The sequence below is a fragment of the Salmo salar genome, chromosome 03 (genome assembly GCF_965601325.2).
Source record: "Salmo salar chromosome 03, fSalSal1, whole genome shotgun sequence".
NCBI classification, from domain to species: Eukaryota; Metazoa; Chordata; class Actinopteri; order Salmoniformes; family Salmonidae; genus Salmo; species Salmo salar.
The window spans coordinates 70860393-70886055 of record NC_138293.1 but is presented as its reverse complement, the minus strand read 5'-3'; the positions used below and the strand labels follow the sequence as shown (position 1 = coordinate 70886055).

Sequence of the window (25663 nt, the reverse complement as noted above, 5' to 3'; positions counted from 1 at the left end):
AGCAGTGTGAAATGACCCCTCATGGTCCTCTGACGTCAGAGTCAAGAGAAAAGGAATCCTAAACCAAAGCTACCATTTCCTTCCAAATGTCGAGGGCCACATCTCCAAACCGCTGTCCACAACATAGCCATAGAATATATTCTCTATTGTCTTAAAAGCCAGAGTAAAGCCTTTTTGGCTCTACGTTCATGTCTGTCTTGAATTATAAGCTCAACAAAACAAAATCCCCAAAAACATGAAACATTTGCCCAGAGGACACTGGATTCCACCAGAGCTTGGATTTTGAGATCTCAAAAATATACGTCTTTGTTTTTTAGTCTCTCTGTATACAGTGAAACCTCCCAGCTCACCACAGCCACACAGGCTGATGTGCCAAAAGGACTGTCCTGCAGGCCCACCATATGGAGATACACTGTAGTTTCCACTTCAGTTACAGAACAGAATTAGTCTGGGGATGTTTTGGAATGAGTAACAGCCCAAATGTACTGCTATTCATTACCATGTTAGCATAGAGGTCCATCGTGTGGACTTTTAGAACTCCTGATATTGACCGCAGATTCTTTTATTTTCTTAAGACTGCAAATTTGACGGGTTTTTTTATATACAGTAAGTGTCTCTACAAACGCGCAGACCATACTTTTTTCCTAGAAGAGGCCAAACAATGTACATATTTCCCTCCTGGCACTGTGCTCTATACTCATGGTTTCACATGGACCTAATGATATGATTTTAGTCTAAGTGCAGTCTAACTGACCTTCTGTTCCCAGTGGGGTGTTTAAAGGTGTCTGAGTTTTCATCTGTCTGTGAGAGACTCCCAATACTGACCTGGCTGCAACCCACCTGCTTCTGATTAACTGCTCAAAAAGCTCTCCTGCTGCATGTATTTGTTTTCATTTTTGTGTTTTCTTTTGTTGGTTATTTTTCTCTTTCATTCAAAAAACATTTATTTTACAGAGATTATTTTTTAGGTCTGCATGGCAAATTTCCTGTTGCTTGGTACCCATAATTGAACGGTGCATTCTTTCAGCCCATGAGACCTTTCTTTGCTAGCTGTGTTCATGAATAAATACTGTATTCTATGAAAACAAGTAACTATCCATGCAAAGCAAGTAACTATCCATACAAAACAAGTAACTCAATAAAGTGAAAGCATTTCAGTGGTTATTTGTTCCAATATACTTTCACTTAATATGCTACATTCTTTAACCAACTAAATAGTTGTTAAAATAGACAAAATAAAGGTTATTAACGTAATAGAAATAACAATCATATAAAACTATTCAAAATAGGGATTAATAACTTGAAAAATCAAAACCTACAAACATGTCACCAAATCCAGATGGTCCTAACCCCTGGCAGTAGATGATGGCTGCTTGGGGCCGAAGAGTTCCTCTACAAGAACATCTATAACATCATCTTTTCAATAAGTTATTTTTCCTGTCACATGGGCTACAAAGGAAGCGGAATGAGACCCAGATGGTGGGCAGCCCCGGCCTCGACCCAGACTGGCAGCCCAGGGGAAGGCAGCAGGACTGGAGTCAGCAGAAACAATGTCAATGGTCCCAGTCCGCCACATGGAGAAAGAACTGAGCTGTCAATGTCAATGGTCCCAGTCAGCCACATGGAGAAAGAACTGAGCTGTCAATGTCAATGGTCCCAGTCAGCCACATGGAGAAAGAACTGAGCTGTCAATGTCAATGGTCCCAGTCAGCCACATGGAGAAAGAACTGAGCTGTCAATGTCAATGGTCCCAGTCAGCCACATGGAGAAAGAACTGAGCTGTCAATGTCAATGGTCCCAGTCAGCCACATGGAGAAAGAACTGAGCTGTCAATGTCAATGGTCCCAGTCAGCCACATGGAGAAAGAACTGAGCTGTCAATGTCAATGGTCCCAGTCAGCCACACGGAGAAAGAACAGGCCTGCAGAGAGACTCACTGAGCTGCTGCACACATAGAGAAGGGCTCGTCAACATGGGGTCAAAGCAGAGGTCTGGGATTTGTTAGAGCCTGTCTCCTCTTCACTTTTTACCAAACAGGTGGGATAGCTCAACCAGAGATATCACAGTTTAAACAAAGCTCTGTTCTATAACAGGGTCTTTTGGCTGAACAACCTCTGCAGTAGAACATGAACTTCTACTTTTAAAATGCTCTCTCTAAACTCTTCCCTTTGAGACATAGTGAACGCAATCCAGTGGGCTTTCAGGGTGATTTAAGAGCTCACATAAAGATTCAGCACACTTTGACGGTATTTTTAGTGTTGGTCCAACACAAGTATGTGCTGGACCGCCTGAGAGGAGAGCCTGTGGGATATTGATATAATCACATCCAATTCAACATCCCCGTATGTGGTAGACGTGTCAGTCCAAACCAAGAATGACTTCTGTTTATGTTCGATAGCTGCCAAATACTTTCAACAGTGTACAAAACATGCTGATAACAATTAGAGGGGAAAAAGCATCTTGTGAGAGAGTGTGGCTGTTTCATAGGTTTGTCAAAAAGGGAATACAGGTGCATGACATGCATCGTTTGCATCCTATTTCAATCTACATGTAAATTCACTTTTGTCCTTTCCTGTAATATGTACTATAAACCAGGGGGTTGGACAGTTACTTTTCAATTGCTTTCTCTCTCTGGTTCTTTGTGACAGGCTCTTTGTTATGTTGATAGTTTAGGGGGGTTGGACACATGCAGAGATCTGTGTAAGGCAACAGGTCAAACATGGCGGAGGAGCCAGTGGCAGGTGACTGATACTACCCCTCTGCCAGAGAACCCCAGCTCAGAGAGAAAACAAGGCCATGCTGAATTACTAGGCCTTGGCAGGAACTTTCAAACTCTCCCTCTATATCAGTGGGCCAAAAGCCTATAACATACATTAAAGAGGAGAACATGAAATCAATAACTAGGCTTGGATGCACAAATGCTCCACAACTGTAAAAGCCTGGTAAGGTCAAGGCCCATGTCAATGAAATAATAGCGTTGCATTTAACCTCTGTTCAAAACAAAGTTCAAATTGAACAAGTGCAAAATTACACGTATGAGTGACTAAGGCTACCATTTTCAACTTGCCTCAAAAGCCACTTGGCAGGCAAGTCTTTCCCACAGTTTCCTTCACACCCCATCAGTCAACGAAGTGAGGAGAGTAGGTCTGACGTGAAAGGGTCAATGCTACGCTGTGCATGGTTGGAATACAAAGCAGCTGGGATGAATTTAAGAGATGTGCCTCTTCTGGAAGAGAAAATCTGATGGTCAGGGGAGGAGCCAATTCTCTGTGTGTATTTATCTCCTTCGTTTATCTCTTCAGTGATAAACCAATCACTGGCCATTGGGGGTGTGGTGGCAACAGATGAAGCTGATCATGGAGATGTATTTTCTCATAGCATCTAAGATGCAAAATGAAAGGAAAATCCAATCAGGAAGATTTGAATTTGGTTTAAATTAACTAACTTGCTTTGCATGCCACATCATTGGATGGGAATGCAATGAGAGGGTAACGGCTGCCAATAAGAATGCATTTCCACTAAATATGATGGCTTCCCTGCATGCAAAGCCATGGGAAATGGATATTGTTTTACTTCCCCAGTGCAGCACCTGCAGTGTAGCCAACGACTCTCCCATATCCACATCTCTCTGTTTCTCTCCACTTCTCTCTTTCTATCTCTCTCTCTCTCTTTCTCTCCACTTCTCTCTTTTCACCTCTCTCTCCATCTCTCTGTCTCTCCATCACTCTGTCTTTCTTTCTTTCTTTCTATCTCTCTCTCTCTCTATCCACCTCTCTCTCTGTCTTTCCACTTCTCTCTCTCTCTCAACTTCTCTCTCGCTATCCACCTCTCTCTGTCTCTCCATCTCTCTCTGTCTCTCCACCTCTCTTTCTGTCTCTCCACTTCTCTCTCTCCACTTCTTTCTCTCTCCACCTCTGTCTCTCCACTTCTCTCTGTCTATCCACCTCTCTCACTTTTTCTTCACTTTTCTCTGTCTCTCCACCTCTCTCTGTTTCTCCACCTCTTTCTGTCTCTCCACTTCTCTCTGTCTCTCCACTTTTCTCTCGCTCTCCACCTATCTCCCTGTCTCTCCACTTATCTCTCTCTTCACTTCCCTCTGTCTCCCCACCTCTATCTGTCTCTCCACTTCTCTCTCTTACTTCTCTCTGTCTTTCCACTTCTCTCTGTCTCCACTTCTCTCTCTCTTCCTCTCTCTCTCCACTTCTCTGTCTTTCCACTTCTCTCTCAACTTCTCTCTCTCCACCTCTCTCTGTGTCTATCCATCTCTGTCTCTCCAACCTCTCTCTGTCTCTCCACCTCTCTGTCTCTCTACTTCTCTCTCTCTCTCCACCTGTCTCTCTGCCTCTTCACTTCTCTCTCTCTCCACTTCACTTTGACTCTACACTTCTCTCTCTCCACCTCTCTCTCTCCACCTCTCTCTCTGTCTCTCCACTTCTCGCTCTCTCAACTTCTCTCTGTCTCTCTCTCTCTCTACCTCTCTCTGTCTCTCCACTTCTCTCTCTCAACTTCTCTGTCTCTCCACTTATCTCTGTTTCTCCTCCTCTCACTCTGTCTTTCCATCTCTCTGTCTCTCCACCTCTCTCTCTCTGTTTTTCCACCTCTCTGTCTCTCCACTTCTCTCTCTGTCTTTCAACCTCTCTCTCTGTCTCTCCAACGCTCCCTCTCTCTCTCTTTCTGATAGTACTCAAAGTCAGGGGCCAACCGGAATCCCAGAAAGATCCTTAGCAGCAGCCATTCTGAGCCCCTTTAGCCAGACCACTGAGCTGGGCTGTAGCCCAGTGAATAACAGCCTCCCTCGCCCATTCCACGCAACGAGGTGTCAAGCCACCCTTATTATTCCCTTCCCTTCCCTTGGACTGCATGCTTATTTTGCCTGTTCTGACGCTTTATCTAATGACACTGCTGACATAGAAAGTGAGGTGGTGAAAGGGGCCTCATTCTGACAGCATGATGGATGCCACAAGTGACAACCTTTTGTTTCAGTAAAACACACTGACATGCTGGCCCTGCACAGGCAAAATGCAGAGGGCAAGGGGAACAACTTGTTCACTTGTTCTGTGTCATTGAACAAACCGTGTCAGAACTTGTTTCTTTTCCAGGTTTTGGTTCACTGTAGATGAGGTTTGTTCTGTGTGGTACTGTTTATATGCTGTGTGGTACTGTTGATACAAGCACCCAGATCTGTTGAAAAATATACTCTACTGATGGAATTAAACTTAGTTCTGGTTTCAAAGTACCTCATGTTTTGTCCCTCTCTGAATAGCTGACTTGGCCCAAAGTGGAAGTTTATTCTCTATGTGCCAAAAATGTCAATAAAACCACCTTAATCACCCATCCAATCTGGTAAAAGCACCTGCTTACGGAAACACAACATGCCTCTGCAGTCTATCTCTGCAGCGGCAATGTTTCCTTCCTAATGAACTGGTACTACAGTCGGAAACGCTGCTCAAAACGCAATTACGCACTTGGGCACCCGCACTTCCTTTGGAGAAATAACTTCCTGCCTTTTCTTTCAGTGATTATTTCTGAGAGTAAAATATAAACCTAGTTAAAGCATTTAGACTAAACAGTAATCATCTGTTTTTCATGTCCTCCAAAATGGATAGTATGCCAAGATTACATGTTTATAAATGTATTTATATTTTACATGTTAGGTTTTTGTGGGGGGGGGGGGGGGGTAATTTCCATTTGTTGATATCAATATCTAACAATTTTACTCTCCAATGATTTATGTGGTTACATACTTCAAACAAATATCTATTATGTGTTGTTCTAAACAGTACAAACATGTCATTCGCATGGTTGGTGTCAACTCAGTCAATTCATGAGATGAAATATTATTCAATTCATGAATTGAAAATTGTCCATTATTTTTAAAGGCGGATGAAGTTCATTAATTCAGTGATTTAAATGTTAATTAATACAATGCTAGTCAAAAGTTGATGAGTATAACAATGCATTTTGATATGAGTGTAAAATATTGTATCATAAAACAACATTTAAAAAATGTAATTAGGCCAACACATTGTGGTTATATTTTTCCCAAAAATCTGTATTTTGGTTTTGATTTACGTTTTGCATAAATCATTGCAATGTGTAGCTAATCAGCGTTTGATTCTATGTGGGTAATTGTTAGTAAATTAACCTGACTATGCCCTTCTATTTTTGTATGGTGGTTTGGGTGATAAAAACAAAGTGTGGAACACGGACCAGGCCTCACTTTATTAAATTCAAATCATTCAATTAAATAATTTTCAACCAAATCCATTTTTTACATTAACAAAATAAGTTGGTTATAGGCTACAACATTTGATATAAATTATGCTGACTTTTTCAAATTGGTTGATATGCCTTAATTAATTCCCCTCCTCACAATTATTGTGGTTTTTCCATTTTGAATCGTTATCAAGTAGGGCGTATTTGAACAGGGTAATGAATTTACTGGTGTAATTTACGAATGCATGGTGCATTAGTTTTATTTAACACAATGAAACGATTTAAAAATAACTAATTAGCCAAAAACAATCGGTGGTTTACAAAGCCTAATTCTTATTGGATCAATGTGAGCTGCTTAAATTGAATTTGAATTTAAGAAACTGAATAATGAACAAATCAGGTCTGCGTTAGACTATGCGTAAAATGCGTTTTTCTAGACATAATAAGAAACCTGCACAATCACACAAAATACTTTCGATCATTATGAGTCTTGCAATTTAGAAAGTACATTTAAATCTCGAAAAAATACGTTATAGCGCAAAGCTGTGGGTTACAAAGGTAAATAGTTGACTTACCAACACATTCGTTTGCCTCTCTTGCGGTTGCGCGCTGCCAAGGACGGTCATAATGGAAAGGTTTGCACCTGTCACACTCCGGCCCCGCGGTGTTGTGCTTGCACTCGCATACCAGGTTTCCTTCCCTATCTTTTACGCACTTTGAAGCGTGGCCGTTGCACTTGCACCGCCCGCCAACCTGTAGGTCTGATACCGCGTAAAAGTAGGAATCTCTAGCCAGCTCCGAGTCGTCCTCGTTCTCATCCCCAAACGTGTGCAGTCGGCTGAACGCCACCTTGATGTCGGTGGCTGTCACCCAGTCCTGCAGCACGGGAGAGTTGTCGAAGTCGTGCGCCGAGGGTCTGCCATCCAAGGTGCTGAACGCAATGAGCCCACCTGTCAGCGGGTGCATGTCCGTGTGAGAGTCTGTGCAAATCGCCTCTTGTTCGTTCTGCTTGGTAATTACAGCCTTATTCTGCTTGGTATACATCTTCTTACACTGGGTAGAGTAGAATTGGAAAGGAACCCAGGATTTGCCATAGTCCATGGATTTAAAGATAGCCATAGATTCGGGTCGGGGTGAACAGAACTGCAAGCTCACATAGGTGACCTCAAATTTTTTACCCAAGGACAAAGTGAGCGTGACGTTCTGAGGATACTGGACATAGTTTTCTGACTGCCAGCAGGTGAGGTTATGAGGGTTGTTGAGATCAGTTAAATACGCAGGTGGATGAGTTTTCTTTGGGTCCCCTGCATCGCAGGTGTGGCAATCCCTAGTCCTCTCCTCTCCGTTCTCCGTCACGACGCAGTACCTTGAGGCCGGGGTTCCACAGGTGCTGGAGACGCGCACGTCCTTCCCGAAAGCAGAGTTCACGAAATCGGGGATACACCTCCGGGGGTTGCCGTTCTCATCATAGCATGGGTCTGGAGGGGACGACTGGGCAGCAAACATACTCATCCCATAACCTCCAAGAGCCCCCTTAACCAGCAGAGAAATGGCCACCGAGGTGACCCAAACCTCTAAAATCCTTATCATTGTAATCCGTGCACTTTAGTGTCACTTGCGCTGAAATGTAGTCGTAGAAAAAGAGAGACATATTTAAGATGTTTGTTACATAGATTTAGAGGAACATTATCATATCATGCATTACAAAATTAATAGCCTATAATATATATCTATATATCTATATATATATAATATATATATATATGTATGTGACCATCTATATATAAATTATAATTAGCCTACATCTGAAATGATCCATGGTGAAGACAAACAAGCAGAATACTATTCACACATGTTAATATTAAATCAATAGCCTATGTACATTTCTGTGTTTTGTTCTCCACACATAAACAGATGAAACACAAACAGTCATGCACATGTATGTGAATGAAATCATCTTACGAGACAAAGAAAACTCCACAGAGGACACTACCTCGGAACAACTGTTCAGCCTGGAAGAGAAGTGTTGTAAAACTTAAGAATTTAGAGGGCAGCCTACTCTCTTTTTACGCACGAAAATCTACCGCTTGTTTGGCTTTTTCTGGGTTTCTAGACATAAATTGGAAGGACCAGCTCGCTATTAGCTTCCCTGACTCTGTCTTCCACTCGGTCACACCTCTGTCTACCTCTGTCTCTTGTCTGTCCCATTCCCTTTCTGACGCTCTCACTGTTTGAACAGAAAAGTGAGACCCTGTTATCCAGCAGAGCTTGAGGTCATACGGAGATGCTCGCAGAGCTAAAAGAGAGAACAACGACATCCACTGGTGTGTAACAATAAATTATAAAATATACCTCAACTCAAATGTATTTGAAATATGTTTGTATTCAGCTTATTACGTCATATTATTAAAACAACAATGATATTAGGATTTTGTTTCTTATTATTTCAATTATTCAAAGATCACACAGCTGGCAGGTCCAATTACAGCGGCGGCAGGTAGCCTAGCGGTCGTTGGATTCGTAACCGGAAGGTTGCAAGATCAAGTCCCCGAGCTGACAAAGTAAAAATCTGTCATTCTGCCCCTGAACAAGGCATTTCCTAGGCCGTCACTGAAAATAAGAATTTGTTCTTAACTGACTTGCCTAATTAAATAAAGGTAAAATGACACATTTTAGATAACTTCAGTGTTCTTCTCAAGTTACCACCTGTGCCACAACAGGATAGCAGATCCAGGTATAACTGATAAATAATAATACAAAAAAAGTTTACATTGAATCTCACAAAAGTGCCAATACAACAGGTTTCATCTCAGCCTTAACCGTATTATTGAAGTACTTCTATAGCATAAGTTGTGAAATTTAACGATAAAAGTCCCGCCAATCTTCAGTAATTTACACGCAAGCAGTGACATCGTGCGGTGGCGGGAAGTACTGTTACGAGAAAGGAATTCATAGTCATCTATCCTTGAGACATTACTGCTGACTGTGCCCGCCTTTGTTGGCTACTCTGAAGCTCAGTAAACGCTTGATTGGGAAAATGGAAAAGAATGGGCCAAAAGCAAACAAATGTCCCTTTAAATGTTCCACACATTTTCCCATATTGAAAAGGTATAATTTGTGTGGCATTTTTTTTTCAGATAAGTAGTCATGGCTAGAAGGATTACAACTTTTGTCAAATACATTTTTTTTGCTAACCTTACCCTTTTCCTAAGCTTAACATAACTATCCTAACCTGATACGTGAATTATCCTAACCTTCTGCGTAAGTTCTCCTAGCCTGCCATGAAAAGTCAAATCTGACAAAAGCGGTATCCCATCTAGTTAAAACCCAGATATTGAGAGGAGCGAGATGCAAGACTTCGCTCTCACACAGTCACACACAACGCATGTGCAAGAGTTCGCTTCACGCTGCTCACAGCGTGTTAGCCAGGGCACCAAAACAACAGAGCAATTGAGCCTCGCACTTTAACGCTCTTAGTTGTTGCGGAAATTGACACACTGCTGGTCATCACTAGTTACCACAGCCACAAAGTCATAATTATGGCTAAAACATGTCCTACATCTGCAATTTAGCTTCTTAACATCTTATTTTAAACCTTACCATTGCGTTAACCCTAACCTTAACCACACTGCTGATGTTATACCTTACCCTAACCTTAAATTAAGACCAAAAAGCAAATGTTTGTTTTCATGAATTTTTATGACATAGCACAGCCACAAAGTCAAAATTGTCTATCTTGTGGACACCCACTATGCTGTTAATTTTCTGCGTCTACTTCATATGTCATATTGCTGGGTCTAACTTTAAGGATTCAAAGATGCTTTACAGTTTCAGTTGACCAGAAGTTGTCAATGTTATGCAATTTTTCAGACATTATAATCTGTCCAATACTTAGATAGAAGTAGGCCTATTTAATTACTTTCACAAGCTGTCAATCTCTTGACAAGATGTCAAATGAGGTAAATGTATTTGAAATGCCCTGCCCTCATACCACCACAATGCCAACTACCTCCTCAACATGTCTTTCATTCAGTTCCTGTTTAGCTACACATGCTCACTTGACTTTGAATCTGGATCATCTATTTTCGTTGGGCTGTGGCAGCACACACAGTGAAGGATGTGGTCACTGTATTCGTGTCCCTTCCACTGGTGAGCCACAGCTGGATGGGAAAAAAACTCTGGGATATAAAGCAATACTGAATGACACATACCCTTCAGGACAGCTGCAGGTAAGATTTAACTATCTTCACTCAGTGTCTGGTCTACTGCTTTGATGAAATGTCAACAGGTCCTTTCTCCTAGAATAATTTAGACACTGTGTAAGAACTTGATGGTGTATGTCTTGACTCAAGACTTGGGAAAGGAAAATAATTGAGACTCAAGTTTTGAGTTTAAGCTGCAGTTGAGTGTGTGTGCAGTGTTGATACCCTCTGTACCCAACAACAACACTGATCTCACCTCTGGTGCAAACCAAGATCAGTCGCTTAGATTTCTTAGAAAATGGGCCCATTTTGCAGAGGTGTGAAATTTCTAAAACTTCCAAAAAACGTTGCTGCAAAGGCAAAGTGTTGCTAAAGCCTTCGTTTCCTGTTCCTCTTTCAACATATCATCCACACAATCTGTCAACAACAGTCTTAACCAAGTCACAAAATGATCGTTGTGGTGTTGCTTCATGTACTACAACACACTCAGTTATTGTTGCTCCCAGTACAGTGTTGTTGTCCCTGTGTTATGTGGGAGTCCTCCGGCCGGCACCATGGATCACAGGAACAGTGTCACAGGGTGACAATTGGGTGACACCTGCTTCCTCTGCTGAGGTTGGAAGTCTGGCCAAAGCCAGTACAGTAATGTCAAGCAGAGAATTGTCAGTAGAAGGACCTTACGGAAGAGCTCAAAGACTTTCAATGTGGCACCGTCAGAATATGCCACCTTTCCAACAAGTAGGTTAGTCACATTTCTGCCCAGCTAGAGCTTCCCCCGGTCAACTGTAAGTGCTGTTATTGTGAAGTGGAAACGTCTAGGAGCAACAACGGCTCAGCTGCTAAGTAGTAAGCCACACAAGCTCATAGAACGGGACCGTTGAGTGCTGAAGCGTGTAGCATGTAAAAACCGTCTGTCCTCGTTTGCAACACTCACTAATGAGTTCCAAACTGCCTCTAGAAGCAACGTCAGCACAATAACTGTTCGTCTGGAGCTTCATGAAATGGGTTTCCATGGCCGAGTAGCCGCACACAAGCCTAAGATCACCATGCATAATGCCAAGCGTCGGCTGGACTGGTGTAAAGCTCGCCGCTATTGGACTCTGGAGCAGTGGAAACGTGTTCTCTGGCGTTATGAATCACACTTCACCATCCGGCAGTCCGACAGACTAATCTGGCTTGGCGGATGGCAGGAGAATGCTCCCTGCCCCAATGCACAGTGCAAACTGTAAAGTTTGGTGGAGGAGGAATAATGGTCTGGGGCTGTTTTCATGGTTCGGGTTAGGCCCCTTTGTGCCAATGAAGAGAAATCTTAATAATACAGCATACAATTACATTCTAGATGATTCTTTGCTTCCAACTTTGTGGCAACAGTTTGAGGAAGGCCCTTTCCTGTTTCAGCATGATATTTCCCCCATGCACAAAGTGAGGTCCATACAGAAATGGTTTGTTGAGATCGGTGTGGAAGAACTTGACTGGCCTGCACAGAGCCCTGACCTCAACCCCATCAAACACCTTTGGGATGAATTTGAACGCTGGCTGCGAGCCAGGCCTAATCGCGCAACATCAGTGCCCGACCTCACTAATGCTCTTGTAGCTGAATGGATGAAAGTCCCTGCAGCAATGTTCTAACATCTAGTGGAAAGCCTTCACAGAAGAGTGGAGGATGTTATAGCAGCAAAGGGGGGATCAACTCTATATTAATGCCCATGATTTTGGAATGAGATGTTCGATGAGCAAGTGGCCACATACTTTTGGTCATGTAGCATACGTGAAAAGCTACCATCAAGTTCACACAACAGAACTGTAAATATGGTACGTATGCACAGGAAAGGTTTCAGTGAGTAGGGCAATGTCATTTTATTATTCCATGTCATCACATTCCTGCCTTAAAGATGCACTTCCGGGATCTTAAGCACAACAAATATGTAACATATTGCACAAATTGGATTTGTATAATACTGTATCATACAAATTACACAATTCCTAACATCACATGAAATAGATGATGCCGTACACAATTGGATGACATGGTACACAAAAAAACAGGGACCCGTTTTGGCTCGTGAGCATCACTTTCAAAACTACTGGCTGAAATGGTATAAACGTTTCAGAGTGATCTTTAACTGCCATTACATCTAAATATCTCCTTATCTCATGTAGGGTATGAACTTTACCCTCTGAGTTCTTCCTTAGTCACGTTCCAAGTAATCATAATAGGGAGGCTCTTTTCCTGTTTGTTCTGCCACAGGTGACCCTCAGTTTTCTATTGACATCTCAGTCCCTGTTGCATGGCAACTGTGGCAGGGCTGCCTTTGGACCCCAGCTGTACTTCACAATGACATCTTCCTGTCTGCACACATGAAGAAAGAGACCCTCCAGGCTAAATATAGGGCCCCATGGGGACCCAGGTCTGTGTGGGAGGCCACAGCAGCTTTACTCTGGGCTTAAGGTTCTTATTTAATATATGCCCAATCTGATCATCAGTCTGTGGATTAACAAAGAGCCAGGGGAGTTCACACTGCTGAAACATGGAAGTGTTCTTTTCTGATAGACTTCTCCATCACCATTTATTTATTACAGCTTTTAGTCATCCACAGATCAAACACTTGTGGTTGCAAGTACAGTAATTAAGAAAAAAACGCCAATGTTGTTCAACTACTGAAAATCCTGTGATGCTTCTGCAGGAGATGATCTAAGATGGAGCACACCTCATGCACAGAGGACCGTATCCACCACGCCCTGGACAGGTGCCTTTATGGCCTGGGCCACAGCTCTCCCAACACACAGCCCTGGAACGGTAAGCCTCATCACTTAGATTTACTGATCTAATGGTCTTTGAGAAGCACATCTCTTAAGAAGGAAGTTCAATCATCTCAAAATCCAAATGTAATCTCCGGATATGATTAATCAGTGTGAAATTTCACCACTTTCACATCTGAATGTTAATGAATGTGGTGCATTGGTTATGCAGTCAATCATGAGTGTTTTCATTCATAAAAAATACTCCCATTGTTGTGAAACAGTGTTAAAACGTTGGGCCATCTAGTTTCGCCATGAGTCAAAGGGGAAATGAAAGAGGTGACACATGGGAAGGAGGGGGTGAGGACATAGCTCACAAGTCAAATAGGAAATTGAGATAGGCCCTAGAAATTCCCTAGAAATTAAGTCACTCAAAATGAACAAATGGTATATGAAGCATCAGGCTGTATCACAGCACTCCTGAGTGACAATCAAGCAATAAGGCACGAGGGGGTGTGGTATATGGCCAAGGGCTGTTCTTACGTACGACGCATCGCGGAGTGCCTGGATACAGCCATTAGTCGTGGTATATTGGCCATATATCACAAACCCCCGAGGTGCCTTATTGCTATTATAAACTGGTTACCAATGTAATTAGAGCAGTAAAAATAAGTGTTTTGTCATACCCATGGTATACGATCTCATATACCATGGCTGTCAGCCAATCAGCATTCAGGGCTGGAACCACCCAGTTTGTAATGCGATATAAATACTTTACATTTTTACACATCCACTTAAATAAACTGGTATAAAATATGGACAGCACAGTGTCAATTTTATGTACACAGTTAGATTTTTTGGATTTGACCACCATTCCTACTGAAAGGGGAAGTAAGAAAATATATTTGTCCTACATCGTGTGTTTGTCTGTGTGTTTAGCTGGCCTGTGCATAAACCGCTGGAGTTTAGAGGAACTAGTGAAGAGAGATCCACAAAACTTCATCATCCTACTGCAGCAAATTCTGAGGAAAACTAGGGAGGTATGGCTGTCCATGTAATAAACTGTTCTACATCTGTGTAATTCACTATAACTGTAATGTAGCTGTAATGTAACTGTAATGTAGCTGTAATGTAGCTGTAATGTAGCTGTAATGTAGCTGTAATGTAACTGTAATGTAGCTGTAATGTAGCTGTAATGTAGCTGTAATTCTATATTCTGTAGGTTCTAGAACAGTCCCAGGATGAGCTGGTGGTCCCACTGGCTCTCCTGTTCTCTTCCACTCTTCTGCAGGTGAGCCCAGATACAGTAGACCGCCACACCACAGAAACTCATCATCACCAACCATGACCAGAAACCCAAGTGTGGATAGTCTCAGACCAGTCCAATGTACCGTAGTTCTCAGATGATCCAGTAAATATCTCTCCTCTGTTTCAGACCCCTCACTTCTCCCCTGACTCTGGGGTGCTGCAGGATGCCTGTGAGGTGTTCCACTGTTTCCTGTCCTGGCCGGAGCCCTGCTGCAGCGCCAGCCGACATCTGCTCTCCCTCATCCAGCAGGAGCTCAGGGCGCCAGGTATTGAACCCTAGACTCTATACAGCCTTCCTGTTGGTCTGGGTCTCATCTCATGTCACTTGTCACTGTCCTGATTCAAGTTCCATTTTCTTCCACATGGTGGCACGATTGTTTAAACCAGGGCTCATCATCACATACTGTATTTCCACCAGGTATCTCCTTTCAAAGACTAGTGAGAGAAGAACAGGGCTTGACCACCACCACCAATCACTCCAAAACTATGTAAGTCAACACAGGCCAACAAAGACCATCCATGATTAAATCATTCAACATCACTCCAACTTGAAACATTTAAACACAAACCACTGTTCTCCTCTTTGTTGTGTGTGTGTGTGTTCATAATGTGTGTGTGTGACTGTACTAGGACGGTATTGTTAATGAGCCCAGGCGAGGATGTCCCTCCCGAGCTCCTGTATTTCTCTGAGCAACTGAGTGGTGTCTGTCACTCCCAGAGGGACACCTCCATCACCCTGATCAAACATGCCTTCCAGGCTGCCCTGGGGACCAAGTACCCCCTCCAGATACTGCATCATGCACTGCAGGTATGTCCTATTGTATGTGATTCCTAAATGATGTGTTCACAGTTCAGTTACTTCACCTACTGTCACGTAGGCATTTCTATATGATTATCTGTACTCCAGGGTCATAAATTACCTTTTTACATTCACCATTTTCTAGCTCCATGGTTTGTTAACGTATTTCTGGTTGTTCGTTTTGGATTTATGCATATATGCATTATGCATGGCGCACCAACACTACTGCAGATAATCTGTATCATACATATACTGCCAGCAAACAGGTTATACAATATCTGTATTTGTCAAACAGTCAAAAGGGGCAGAGGATCTGGAGCAGCTTGTGACAGCAGTAACAGAGGCCCTGGAGACAGCAGCCTCTACACGGGACCCAGACACAGCCAGAGAGAGTCTACTGCAGAGCCTGAAGGGGCTGGTGGAGAGCATTGGCATGTCCCCTCCAGACTGCCATACAGGCCCTGGTGAGACAACTTTACTACATGCTTCATCATAATCTCACCATCTGAGGTGTTCCTGGAACAGATAAGCTGGTCAACTTTGGGCAAACAGGACGGACTGGAGATGATTAGAGATAGACAGATGAGGAAGTCAAATGAGTAATGACTCTTAGAAACTCACAGTGTCACATACAATGCTTGATCCTATTTGATCTGATTAGTCTTGGTTCTTTCTCTTATTATTAGGAAATGTCCATACACTGACGCTGCCCTTAGCCAAATGTCACATGTACTCCTGGGATAAGGACAACTTCGGTAATGAGCTTTTTTCCCATTGCTTCTTTCTCCATATTCAAGACAGTATATTTCAATGCCATACTGTAAAATCTGTATAGCCTTTGTGTCTGTGGATTGTGAATGATGTAATTCTGTGTATTCGTTCAGACATTTTAAATGACCTTCTTCAGAGTGAGCTGGACCAGCTCCCAGTCCTTAACCTTCCCAGAGACAAGGGAGAGGAGGAGGATGAAGATGAGGAAACAGAGGAGGAAACAATAAAGAACCGATACACAGACCATCGGATCTCCACTGTGTCCACCTGCTCCAAAGACTCTATGTTCTCCAGCTACTCCTTGTCCTCCAGCTTGTCTGTGCCCTCCACCCTGTCTGAGTCTTCTGGGGTGGACAGTGACTTCAGCGAGGACTTGGAGACAGATGACGGCCAACCAGAGAACAGGAGGAGACCTGAGTCAAAAGTCCACCTCAGCCAGCGTTTCTCCATGCTCTTCAAGTCCCAACGCAGCTCCTCCCTCTGCCGACGCGCACAGAGCATGGGCTCCCGTGGTGATGTCACTAGAGACGGCCCATCTGGGGCGCTGTTCAAGCGCTCCAAGTCCTTGCCTAGACAGGTCCGCCTGCCCCGCCTGCCCCGCAGTTCAGGGGTGCCTGCCCCCACCTCAGATGGACCGTTTCCCCAGAGTCACCACGTGTGTGTCCGGAAGAGGCCCATCTTGAGTTGTGAGGAGGGGGATGGGGTGGAGATGTCCACCCTGGTCAGGGTGGTAGTGTTTGGGGGGGACCGGGAGGCAGGGAGGCTGGCCAGGGCCTACACTGACCTACAGCAGAGGGAGAGCAGGTGTCCTCGCCTCACCAGGGCCTACAGGCTGCAGTTCTACTTTGTCCCTGTGAAGAGGGGGAACCTGGGAGGTCCAGGAGGATTGTCCATAGTGCCTGAGGGGCACCTAGGGAGTCTAAAGAAATGCCCAACATCTACGGTGAGAATACCCAGCTTCTTGGTTCTTCCAGAAGAGGACAAGAGCATTATCTACAGCTGACTTCATAGTTGTATACAGAAGACTAAAACATTATGACGTGCCATTAGATATGACAATGAGAGCTTATAATCACTCCCTAACCCTAACTTTGTAAAACTTATCTTATCTTTGCTGTCACATCCAGAAGTCAAATGCAGTTATACTTGAGGACAGCACCACTGACATCGCCCATTTGATAGGCATGACTGACCCCTGGTACAAACAGAGCGTGCTCAGTCTCCTCAGCCTGTCCTCTGATGTCCTGTGCCAGGTACCACAATTACAACTTCACCTGGGTTCCTTTTCAAACAGACCATCATGTGCCCTTTAATTATCCTAACTGGGGATTGTATTTCTATATGAATGTAATTTCCCAGACAACTTCTAAAGTGGATTGTGACTCAGATAACAGCTCCTCTGAGCGCCTTCTCCTCCTGGCAGACCTGGTGCTGTATTACTGTCGAAATGCAGCACAGCCTGTTCTGCTACAACTCTACCAGGCTGAGGTGAGCCCGGTCCTACTTTAACTAATACATACAGTACCAGTCAAAAGTTTGGACGCACCTACTCATTCATCGGTTTATCTTTATTTTTACTATTTTCTACATTGTAGAATAATAGTGAAGACATCAAAACTACGAAATAACACATATGGAATCATGTAGTAACCAAAAAAGTGTTAAACAAATCCACAAATGTTTTATATTTGAGATTCTTCAAAGTAGCCACCCTTTGCCTTGATGACAGCCTTGCACACTCTTGGCATTCTCTCAACCAGCTTCATGAGGTAGTCACCTGGAATACTTTTCAATTAACAGGTGTGACTTTTTAAAAGTTAATTTGTGGAATTACTTTCTTTCTTAATGTGTTTGAGCCAATCAATTGTGTTGTGACAAGGTAGGGGTGGTATACAGAAGATAGCCCTATTTGTTAAAATACCAAGTCCATATTATGGCAAGAACTGAAGGTCAGTCATTGCAGAAAATTTCAAGAACTTTGAAAGTTTCTTCAAGAGCAGTCACAAAAACCATGAATGATGAAACTGGCTCTCATGAGGACTGTCACAGGAAAGGAAGACCCAGAGTTACCTCTGCTGCAGAGGATAAGTTCATTATAGTTACCATCCTCAGAAATTGGAGCCCAAATAAATGCTTCACAGAGTTCAAGTAACAGACACATCTCAACATCAACTGTTCAGAGGAGACTACATGGATAAGGCCTTCCGACCGTGAAGCATGCATGGAGGAGGAGGTGTGATGGTGTGGGGGTGCTTTGCTGGTGACACTGTCAGTGATTTATTTAGAATTCTAAACACACTTAACCAGCATGGCTACCACAGCATTCTGCAGCAATACGCCATCCCATCTGGTTTACACTTAGTGGGAATATATATTTTCAACAGGACAATGACTCAACACACCTCCAGGCTGTGTAAGGGCTATTTGACCAAGAAGGAGAGTGATGGATTGCTGCATCAGATGACCTGGCCTCCACAATCACCCGACCTCAACCCAGTTGAGATGGTTTGGGGTGAGTTGGACTTCAGAGTGAAGGAAAAGCAGCCAACAAGTGCTCAGCGTATGTGGGAACTCCTTCAAGACTGTTGGAAAAGCATTACGGGTGAAGCTGGTTGAGAGAATGCCAAGAGTGTGCAAAGCTGTCATCAAGGCAAAGGGTGGGAATCTAAAACAGAATATATATTTTTATTTGTTTAATACTTTTTGGTTACTACATGATTCCATATGTGTTATTTCATAGTTTTGATGTCTTCACTATTATTCTACAATGTATGAAATACTAAAAATAAAGAAAAACCCTTGAATGAGTAGGTGTGTCCAAACTTTTGACTGGTACTGTATTTCAACACTGTATTCAGATACACTGTGAAACATTGTAGGATACATGGAAATTCTATACAGGCGTATCTGTCTACACTAGTAAATGGATGATTGAGTCCACATGACTGATGTTTTTCACACAAACACGTGCATGCCATTCAAAGTACTTTCAATTATGTGTGACATAGCTGACCCTGGCTGGGGGAGAGAAGAGAAGAGAGGTGTTTATCCATTCCTTGGAGCTTGGACACACAGCAGGGACACGAGCCGTCAAGGCCATGGGTGAGTTTGCCCACCTCAAACATGCACGCATAGGCACACATATAAACACGCACGCATAGGCACGCATAGGCACTTGCACAAAAACACACACACCACTCTCAAAGGTTATTTAACAAAACATGCCTGTGTTTTATTCTAGAATTTATACTTGTGTATGTCCTTCTACTGTAATATCTAGTCATGATTGCCTCTGTGTTACAGGTGCAGCTAGCAAAAGGTTTGGGATTGATGGAGATCGTGAGGCCCTGCCATTAGCACTAGATGTTATTTATAACAAGGTATTATTTAGCACTTCTTCAAAAATACTAAGTAATCAACACAATTACAAAATTACTTGAGAGACATTATTTTCCAACCCTTCCATCATTCTCTTTTAGGTTTGTGTAAGTGGGAGGAGTCAAAGGACAGAAACAGACATGGTTTGCACCTCAATAAACTTGAGGAAAGCCTGCAAGGGACCTGAGCAGCTAGGTATGTGGCTTACCGCAAGCTTTGAAGAAGATGAATTGAGAAAGATGAATACAAAAATAGATGTAATATTTTACACACATTTAGTCATATCTTTCTCTTGACATAACTCCCATGAAATGTTATTTTAATCTTGGTAGTTCCTGTGCAGTTGTTAGAAAATATGACATGAACTACTCAAGATAATGTGTTTGTATCTAGATTCTAAAATGGACAGTCTTCACTTGACAATGACAGAGGTCTTGAAGATACAGAGCTCCAAATCCAAGAAAAACTACAATCAGGTGAAATAGAGACACATTGCTTGACACCTGGGCAGAAGAGGCCCCCCCCCGCGGCCGCTAGGGGGCCCCCAACCCACAAAAACAATATATATATATATATATATATATATATATATATATATATATATATATATATATATATATATATATATATATATATATACATACATACATACATACATACATACATACATACATACATACATACATACATACATACATACATACATACATACATACATACATACATACATACAGTGGGGGAAAAAAGTATTTGATCCCCTGCTGATTTTGTATGTTTGCCCACTGACAAAGAAATGATCAGTCTATAATTTTAATGTTAGGTTTATATGAACAGTGAGAGACAGAATAACAACAAAAATATTGAGAAAAACGCATGTCAAAAATGTTATAAATTGATTTGCATTTTAATGAGGGAAATAAGTATTTGACCCCCTCTCAATCAGAAAGGTTCTGGCTCCCAGGTGTCTTTTATACAGGTAACGAGCTGAGATTAGGAGCACACTCTTAAAGGGTTTACTCCTAACCGCAGCTTGTTACCTGTATAAAAGACACCTGTCCACAGAAGCAATCAATCAATCAGATTCCAAACTCTCCACCATGGCCAAGACCAAAGAGCTCTCCAAGGATGTCAGGGACAAGATTGTAGACCTACACAAGGCTGGAATGGGCTACAAGACCATCGCCAAGCAGCTTGGTGAGAAGGTGACAACATTTGGTGCGATTATTCGCAAATGGAAGAAACACAAAAGAACTGTCAATATCCCTCGGCCTGGGGCTCCATGCAAGTTCTCACCTCGTGGAGTTGCAATGATCATGAGAACGGTGAGGAATCAGCCCAGAACTACACAGGAGGATCTTGTCAATGATCTCGCAGCACCCGCATGGTCCCCCTGCTCAAGAATACATATACATGCCCGTCTGAAGTTTGCCAATGAACATCTGAATGACTCAGAGGACAACTGGTGAAAGGTTTGTGGTCAGATGAGACCAAAATGGAGCTCTTTGATATCAACTCAACTCGCCGTGTTTGAAGGAGGAGGAATGCTGCCTATGACCCCAAGAACACCATCTCCACCGTCAAACATGGAGGTGGAAACATTATGCTTTGGGGGTGTTTTTCTGCTAAGGGGACAGGACAACTTCACCGCATCATTTGACGGGGCCATGTACTGTCAAATCTTGGGTGAGAACCTCCTTCCCTCAGCCAGGGCATTGAAAATGGGTCGTGGATGGGTATTCCAGCATGACAATGACCCAAAACACACGGCCAAGGCAACAAAGGAGTGGCTCAAGAAGAAGCACATTAAGGTCCTGGAGTGGCCTAGCCAGTCTCCAGACCTTAATCCCATAGAAAATCTGTGGAGGGAGCTGAAGGTTCGAGTTGCCAAATGTCAGCCTCGAAACCTTAATGACTTGGAGAAGATCTGCAAAGAGGAGTGGGACAAAATCCCTCCTGAGATGTGTGCAAACTTGGTGGCCAACTACAAGAAACGTCTGACCTCTGTGATTGCCAACAAGGGTTTTGCCACCAAGTACTAAGTAATGTTTTGCAGAGGGGTCAAATACTTATTTCTCTCATTAAAATGCAAATCAATTTATAACATTTTTGACATGCGTTTTTCTGGATTTTTTTGTTGTTATTCTGTCTCTCACTGTTCATATAAACCTACCATTAAAATTATAGACTGATCATTTCTTTGTAAGTGGGCAAACGTTGTCACGACTCCTACCGTAGGTGGCTCCCCCTCCTGTTCGGGTGGCGCTCGGCGGTCGTCGTCGCCGGCCTACTAGCTGCCACTGATTTCCTTTTCCCCCTTTTTGTTGATTGTGTGCACCTGTTTTTGGTTTGGGCTGATTAGCTGGGCTATTTTAGCCAGGAGGCCCGCCTGCTCTGTGTGCGGGATTGTTTCTCTGTTTGCTTTTCTTGGTGACACTCTGATTTTGTATTTTGCAGTAGTGCGTGAGTTTGCGCCAACAGGGTTTTGTCCCCTGTGTTTGGGGCACCTTGTTTTGTTGTGCACTTTGATCGCTGTTTTGGGAAGGCTTGTGTTTTAGCCGTTGTGCTTATTAAAGCCACTACCCTGTATCGCAGCTTCCTGCATTTGATTCCTCCAGTACGACACCCAAGCCTTACAAACGTACAAAATCAGCAGGGGATCAAATACTTTTTCCCCCCACTGTGTATATATATATATATATATATTAGTACCAGTCAAAAGTTTGGACACACCTACTCATTCAAGGGTTTTTATTTGTTTGTTTTTACTATTTTCTACATTGTAGAATAATAATGAAGACAGCAAAACTACGAAATAACACATATGGAATCATGTAGTAACCAAAAAAGTGTTAAACAAATCCACAAATGTTTTATATTTGAGGTTCTTCAAAGGAGCCACCCTTTGCCTTGTTGACAACTTTGCACACTCTTGGCATTCTCTCAACCAGCTTCATGAGGTAGTCACCTGGAATGCATTTCAATTAACAGGTATGCCTTGTTAAAGTTAATTTGTGGAATTTCTTTCCTTCTTAATGCGTTTGAGCCAATCAGTTGTGTTGTAACAAGGTAGGGGTGGTATACAGAAGATAGCCCTATTTGGTAAAATATCAAGTCCATATTATGGCAAGAACAGCTCAAATAAGCAAAAAAAAACTACAGTCCATCATTACTTTAACACATGAAGGTCAGTCAATGAGGAACATTTCAAGAATTTTAAAAGTTTCTTAAAGTGCAGTCGCAAAAACCATCAAGCGCTATGATGAAACTGTCTCTCATGAGGACCGCCACAGGAAAGGAAGACCCAGAGTGTCACGTCCTGACCATAGTAAGTTGTTATTTTCTATGGTAGAGTAGGTCAGGGCGTGACAGGGGGTGTTTGTCCGTTTTTCTATTTCTATGTTTAGTTCTAGTTTTTATATTTCTATGTTGGGATTGTTTGGGTTGATCTCTAATTGGAGGCAGCTGATCCTCGTTGCCTCTGATTAGAGATCATATTTAAGTAGGGGTTTTTCTCTTCCTGTTTTGTGGGTGATTATCTTTTGAGTAGTGTGTTTTCCTCTCTGTGTCACGTTTTTTTTTGTATATTCAAGTATTTGGTGTTTTGCAACGTTTCACAATAAATATAATTATGTGGAACTACAACCATGCTGCGCGTTGGTCCGGTCATTTAAACAGCCGTGACACAGAGTTACCTCTGCTGCAGAGGATAAGTTCATTAGAGTTACCAGCCTCAGAAAATGCAGCCCAAATAAATGCTTCAAAGAGTTCAAGTAACAGAAACATCTCTCTGAAGCTGTTCAGAGAAGACTGTATGAATCAGGCCTTTGTGGTCAAATTGCTGCAAAGAAACTACTACTAAAGGACACCAATAATAAGAAGAGACTTGCTATTGGCCAAGAAACACGAGCAAGGACATTAGACAGGTGGAAATCTGTCCTTTGGTCTGATGAATCCAAATTTGCGATTTTTGGTTTCAACCGCCATGTCTTTGTGAGACGCAGAGTAGGTGAACGGATAATTTCTGCATGTGTGGTTCCCACCGTGAAGCATGGAGGAGGAGGGGGTGCTTTGCTGGTGACACCTTCAATGATTTACTTACAATTCAAGACACACTTAACCAGCATGGCTACCACAGCATTCTGCAGCGATACGCCATCCCATCTGGTTTGCGGTTAGTCCCACTATCATTTGTTTTTCAACAGGACAATGACCTAACACACCTTCAGGCTGTTTAAGGGCTATTTGACCAAGAAAGAGAGTGATGGAGTGCTGCATCAGATGACCTGGCCTCCACAATCACCTGATCTCAACCCAATTGAAATGAGTTGGACTGCAGAGTGAAGGAAAAGCAGCCAACAAGTGCTCAGCATATGTGGGAACTCCTTCAAGACTTTTGGAAAAGTATTCTAGGTGAAGCTGGTTGAGAGATTGCCAAAAGTGTGTAAAGCTGTCATCAAGGCAAAGGGTGGGAATCTAAAACAGAATATATATTTTTATTTGTTTAATACTTTTTGGTTACTACATGATTCCATGTGTTATTTCATAGTTTAGATGTCTTCACTATTATTTTACAATGTATGAAATACTAAAAATAAGGAAAAACCTTGAATGAGTAGGTGTGTCCAAACTGTGTTCAAAAATGTTGTTGTGCATCAGCAAGTTTTCTCTTGGTACTGTTTATCAGTCACTCAGTCTGATTGATAAGTTTGTCTAGCCAGCTATCTAAACTTGTAGTAATCTTTGTCAAATTCCGACCCTTTACTTATTGGCCCCATTGATATTGTTAGTCCCTCTGACTCAGATATCATATTAACATGGCATAATTCATGGCACGATGTGTAGAAATGCAGGAAATTAGCTTTAAAAAATGACAAAAATGTTTCTCCACCCTATGGGAAAATGTGTAGAATTACAGGAAATTAGATCTAAAACTGGCAATTTTTCTCTCCACCACATGGCATAATTTGTAGAATTGCATGAAATTACAGATATAGGATCTTAATTTGATGACTCGTTTGTTGCTGAGAATTGTCCTAACAGCACAGTTCATGGAAATTGAAAAAACATTGACCCACAAACAGTCATGTGTAGTGGCCTACCTTGACTAACTCCTGTCCCTTGCATCCTTGACCTCTCCCCTCAGCATATCTCCAGGTCAGAGGTGAAGGTGGACAAGGTCCAGGTGAGTGGTGGCAGTGGGACCACCTTCCCTGTGTGTCTGGACCAGGATGAGAAGAAGATCATCCAAAGTGTCATCAGGTACTGTATCAATTAAACCAACCACAGGCCGGATCATGTGCTGCCAATATACAGTATATTACAGAATGATTTTACATGACATGTTTCTGACCCAATAATTATTCTGTTGTTGTGTAGGTGTGAGGTGTCGTTGTTCTGTAAACCAGGCAGCGGTTCTGACTGGAGGTCTCACAGGAGCCGGCCTGGTCAGGTCCAGCCACTGCACCCCTCTTTCTGCTCCCTGCTCTGCCTGCCCATCACCTCCTTCTGTGGCTCTCAACCTTCATAAAACACTGGACTAGGCTACAACGTCCCTCTCCTAAACCACTCAGACATAATCACCCACATGATGTCCTGATAATAATGTATTCCATTTAGCATGAAGCTTTTATCCAAAGCAACATACAGTCATGTGTACATACATTTTATGTATGGTCCCAGGAATCAAACTCACTACCCTGGAGTTACAAGTGCCATGCTCTACCAACTCAGCTACAGAGGAAGTTGTATTTTTTTGCACATCTGGTGTTCTGTGTGCTGTAATAGTCAACTTATTCAAAAATATTTTGGCTGCATTATCTTTTCTCCTGTTTAATTTTTTGACAACCTTGAGTGGATGCCTTGTGATACATTGTACTTGTGTGAGGATGTCTAGACTAGACAAAGGGAATTTTACTGTTGTGGTGCTGTGAGAAAATGTGTTTCACTCAGGATATTGTACAGTCCCCATGGGCTTCCATGTGCATTGCTAGCATTGCACTGTACATATTCTGTCATTCTTATCATGTCTGAAGATTCATTCATTGAAATGTTCTCTAAGCTATAATGTCAACATTGAGTTTTTCAACTATGAATGATCCTGTAGACTCCTCAGTTCTCATTGACAAGTGTATAACATGAGTAAATACATATATTTATTGAAATAAAGAAAACATATTTAACAGGATTCCACACTTGAATTTATTTCAGCTAAGCAATAACATAAAGGAAGTGAACATTGGGTCGCGCGTCAG

The 25663-nt window shown here is 42.5% G+C and overlaps 2 protein-coding genes across 4 annotated transcripts in view; one reads left to right on the top strand and one right to left on the bottom strand.

The window, feature by feature from the left end:
• The window catches only part of LOC106601316 (netrin-1-like), a 37828-nt gene extending 29363 nt beyond the window's left edge, over positions 1-8465 (bottom strand). The window contains exons 1-2 of one of the 2 annotated variants that reach the window (XM_014193424.3): positions 8178-8465; positions 6791-7835 (exon numbers count right to left, since the gene is read on the bottom strand). In XM_014193424.3, coding sequence (XP_014048899.1) covers positions 6791-7805 — 1015 coding nt within the window. In that variant the 5' untranslated portion in view covers positions 7806-7835; positions 8178-8465. The remainder of the gene's footprint in view (positions 1-6790; positions 7836-8177) is intronic. The other variant, XM_014193425.3, reaches the window with a different exon arrangement.
• Positions 8466-10260: 1795 nt separating this feature from the next.
• Positions 10261-25596, top strand: LOC106601370 (phosphoinositide 3-kinase regulatory subunit 5). 2 transcript variants are annotated; one of them, XM_045715185.2, is made up of 18 exons: positions 10261-10444; positions 13102-13214; positions 14096-14196; positions 14379-14447; positions 14592-14730; positions 14883-14952; positions 15095-15272; positions 15559-15727; positions 15950-16018; positions 16148-16977; positions 17165-17287; positions 17394-17522; positions 19043-19136; positions 19338-19414; positions 19514-19607; positions 19806-19888; positions 24556-24671; positions 24789-25596. In XM_045715185.2, the coding sequence occupies exons 2-18, from the start codon at positions 13115-13117 to the stop codon at positions 24937-24939; spliced, it is 2592 nt and encodes an 863-aa protein (XP_045571141.2). In that variant the 5' UTR covers positions 10261-10444; positions 13102-13114; the 3' UTR covers positions 24940-25596. The 2 variants fall into 2 exon arrangements, with proteins under 2 accessions (XP_045571141.2, XP_014049022.3); XM_014193547.3 differs by having other exon boundaries at positions 17162-17287.
• The last annotated feature ends 67 nt before the right edge of the window (positions 25597-25663 follow it).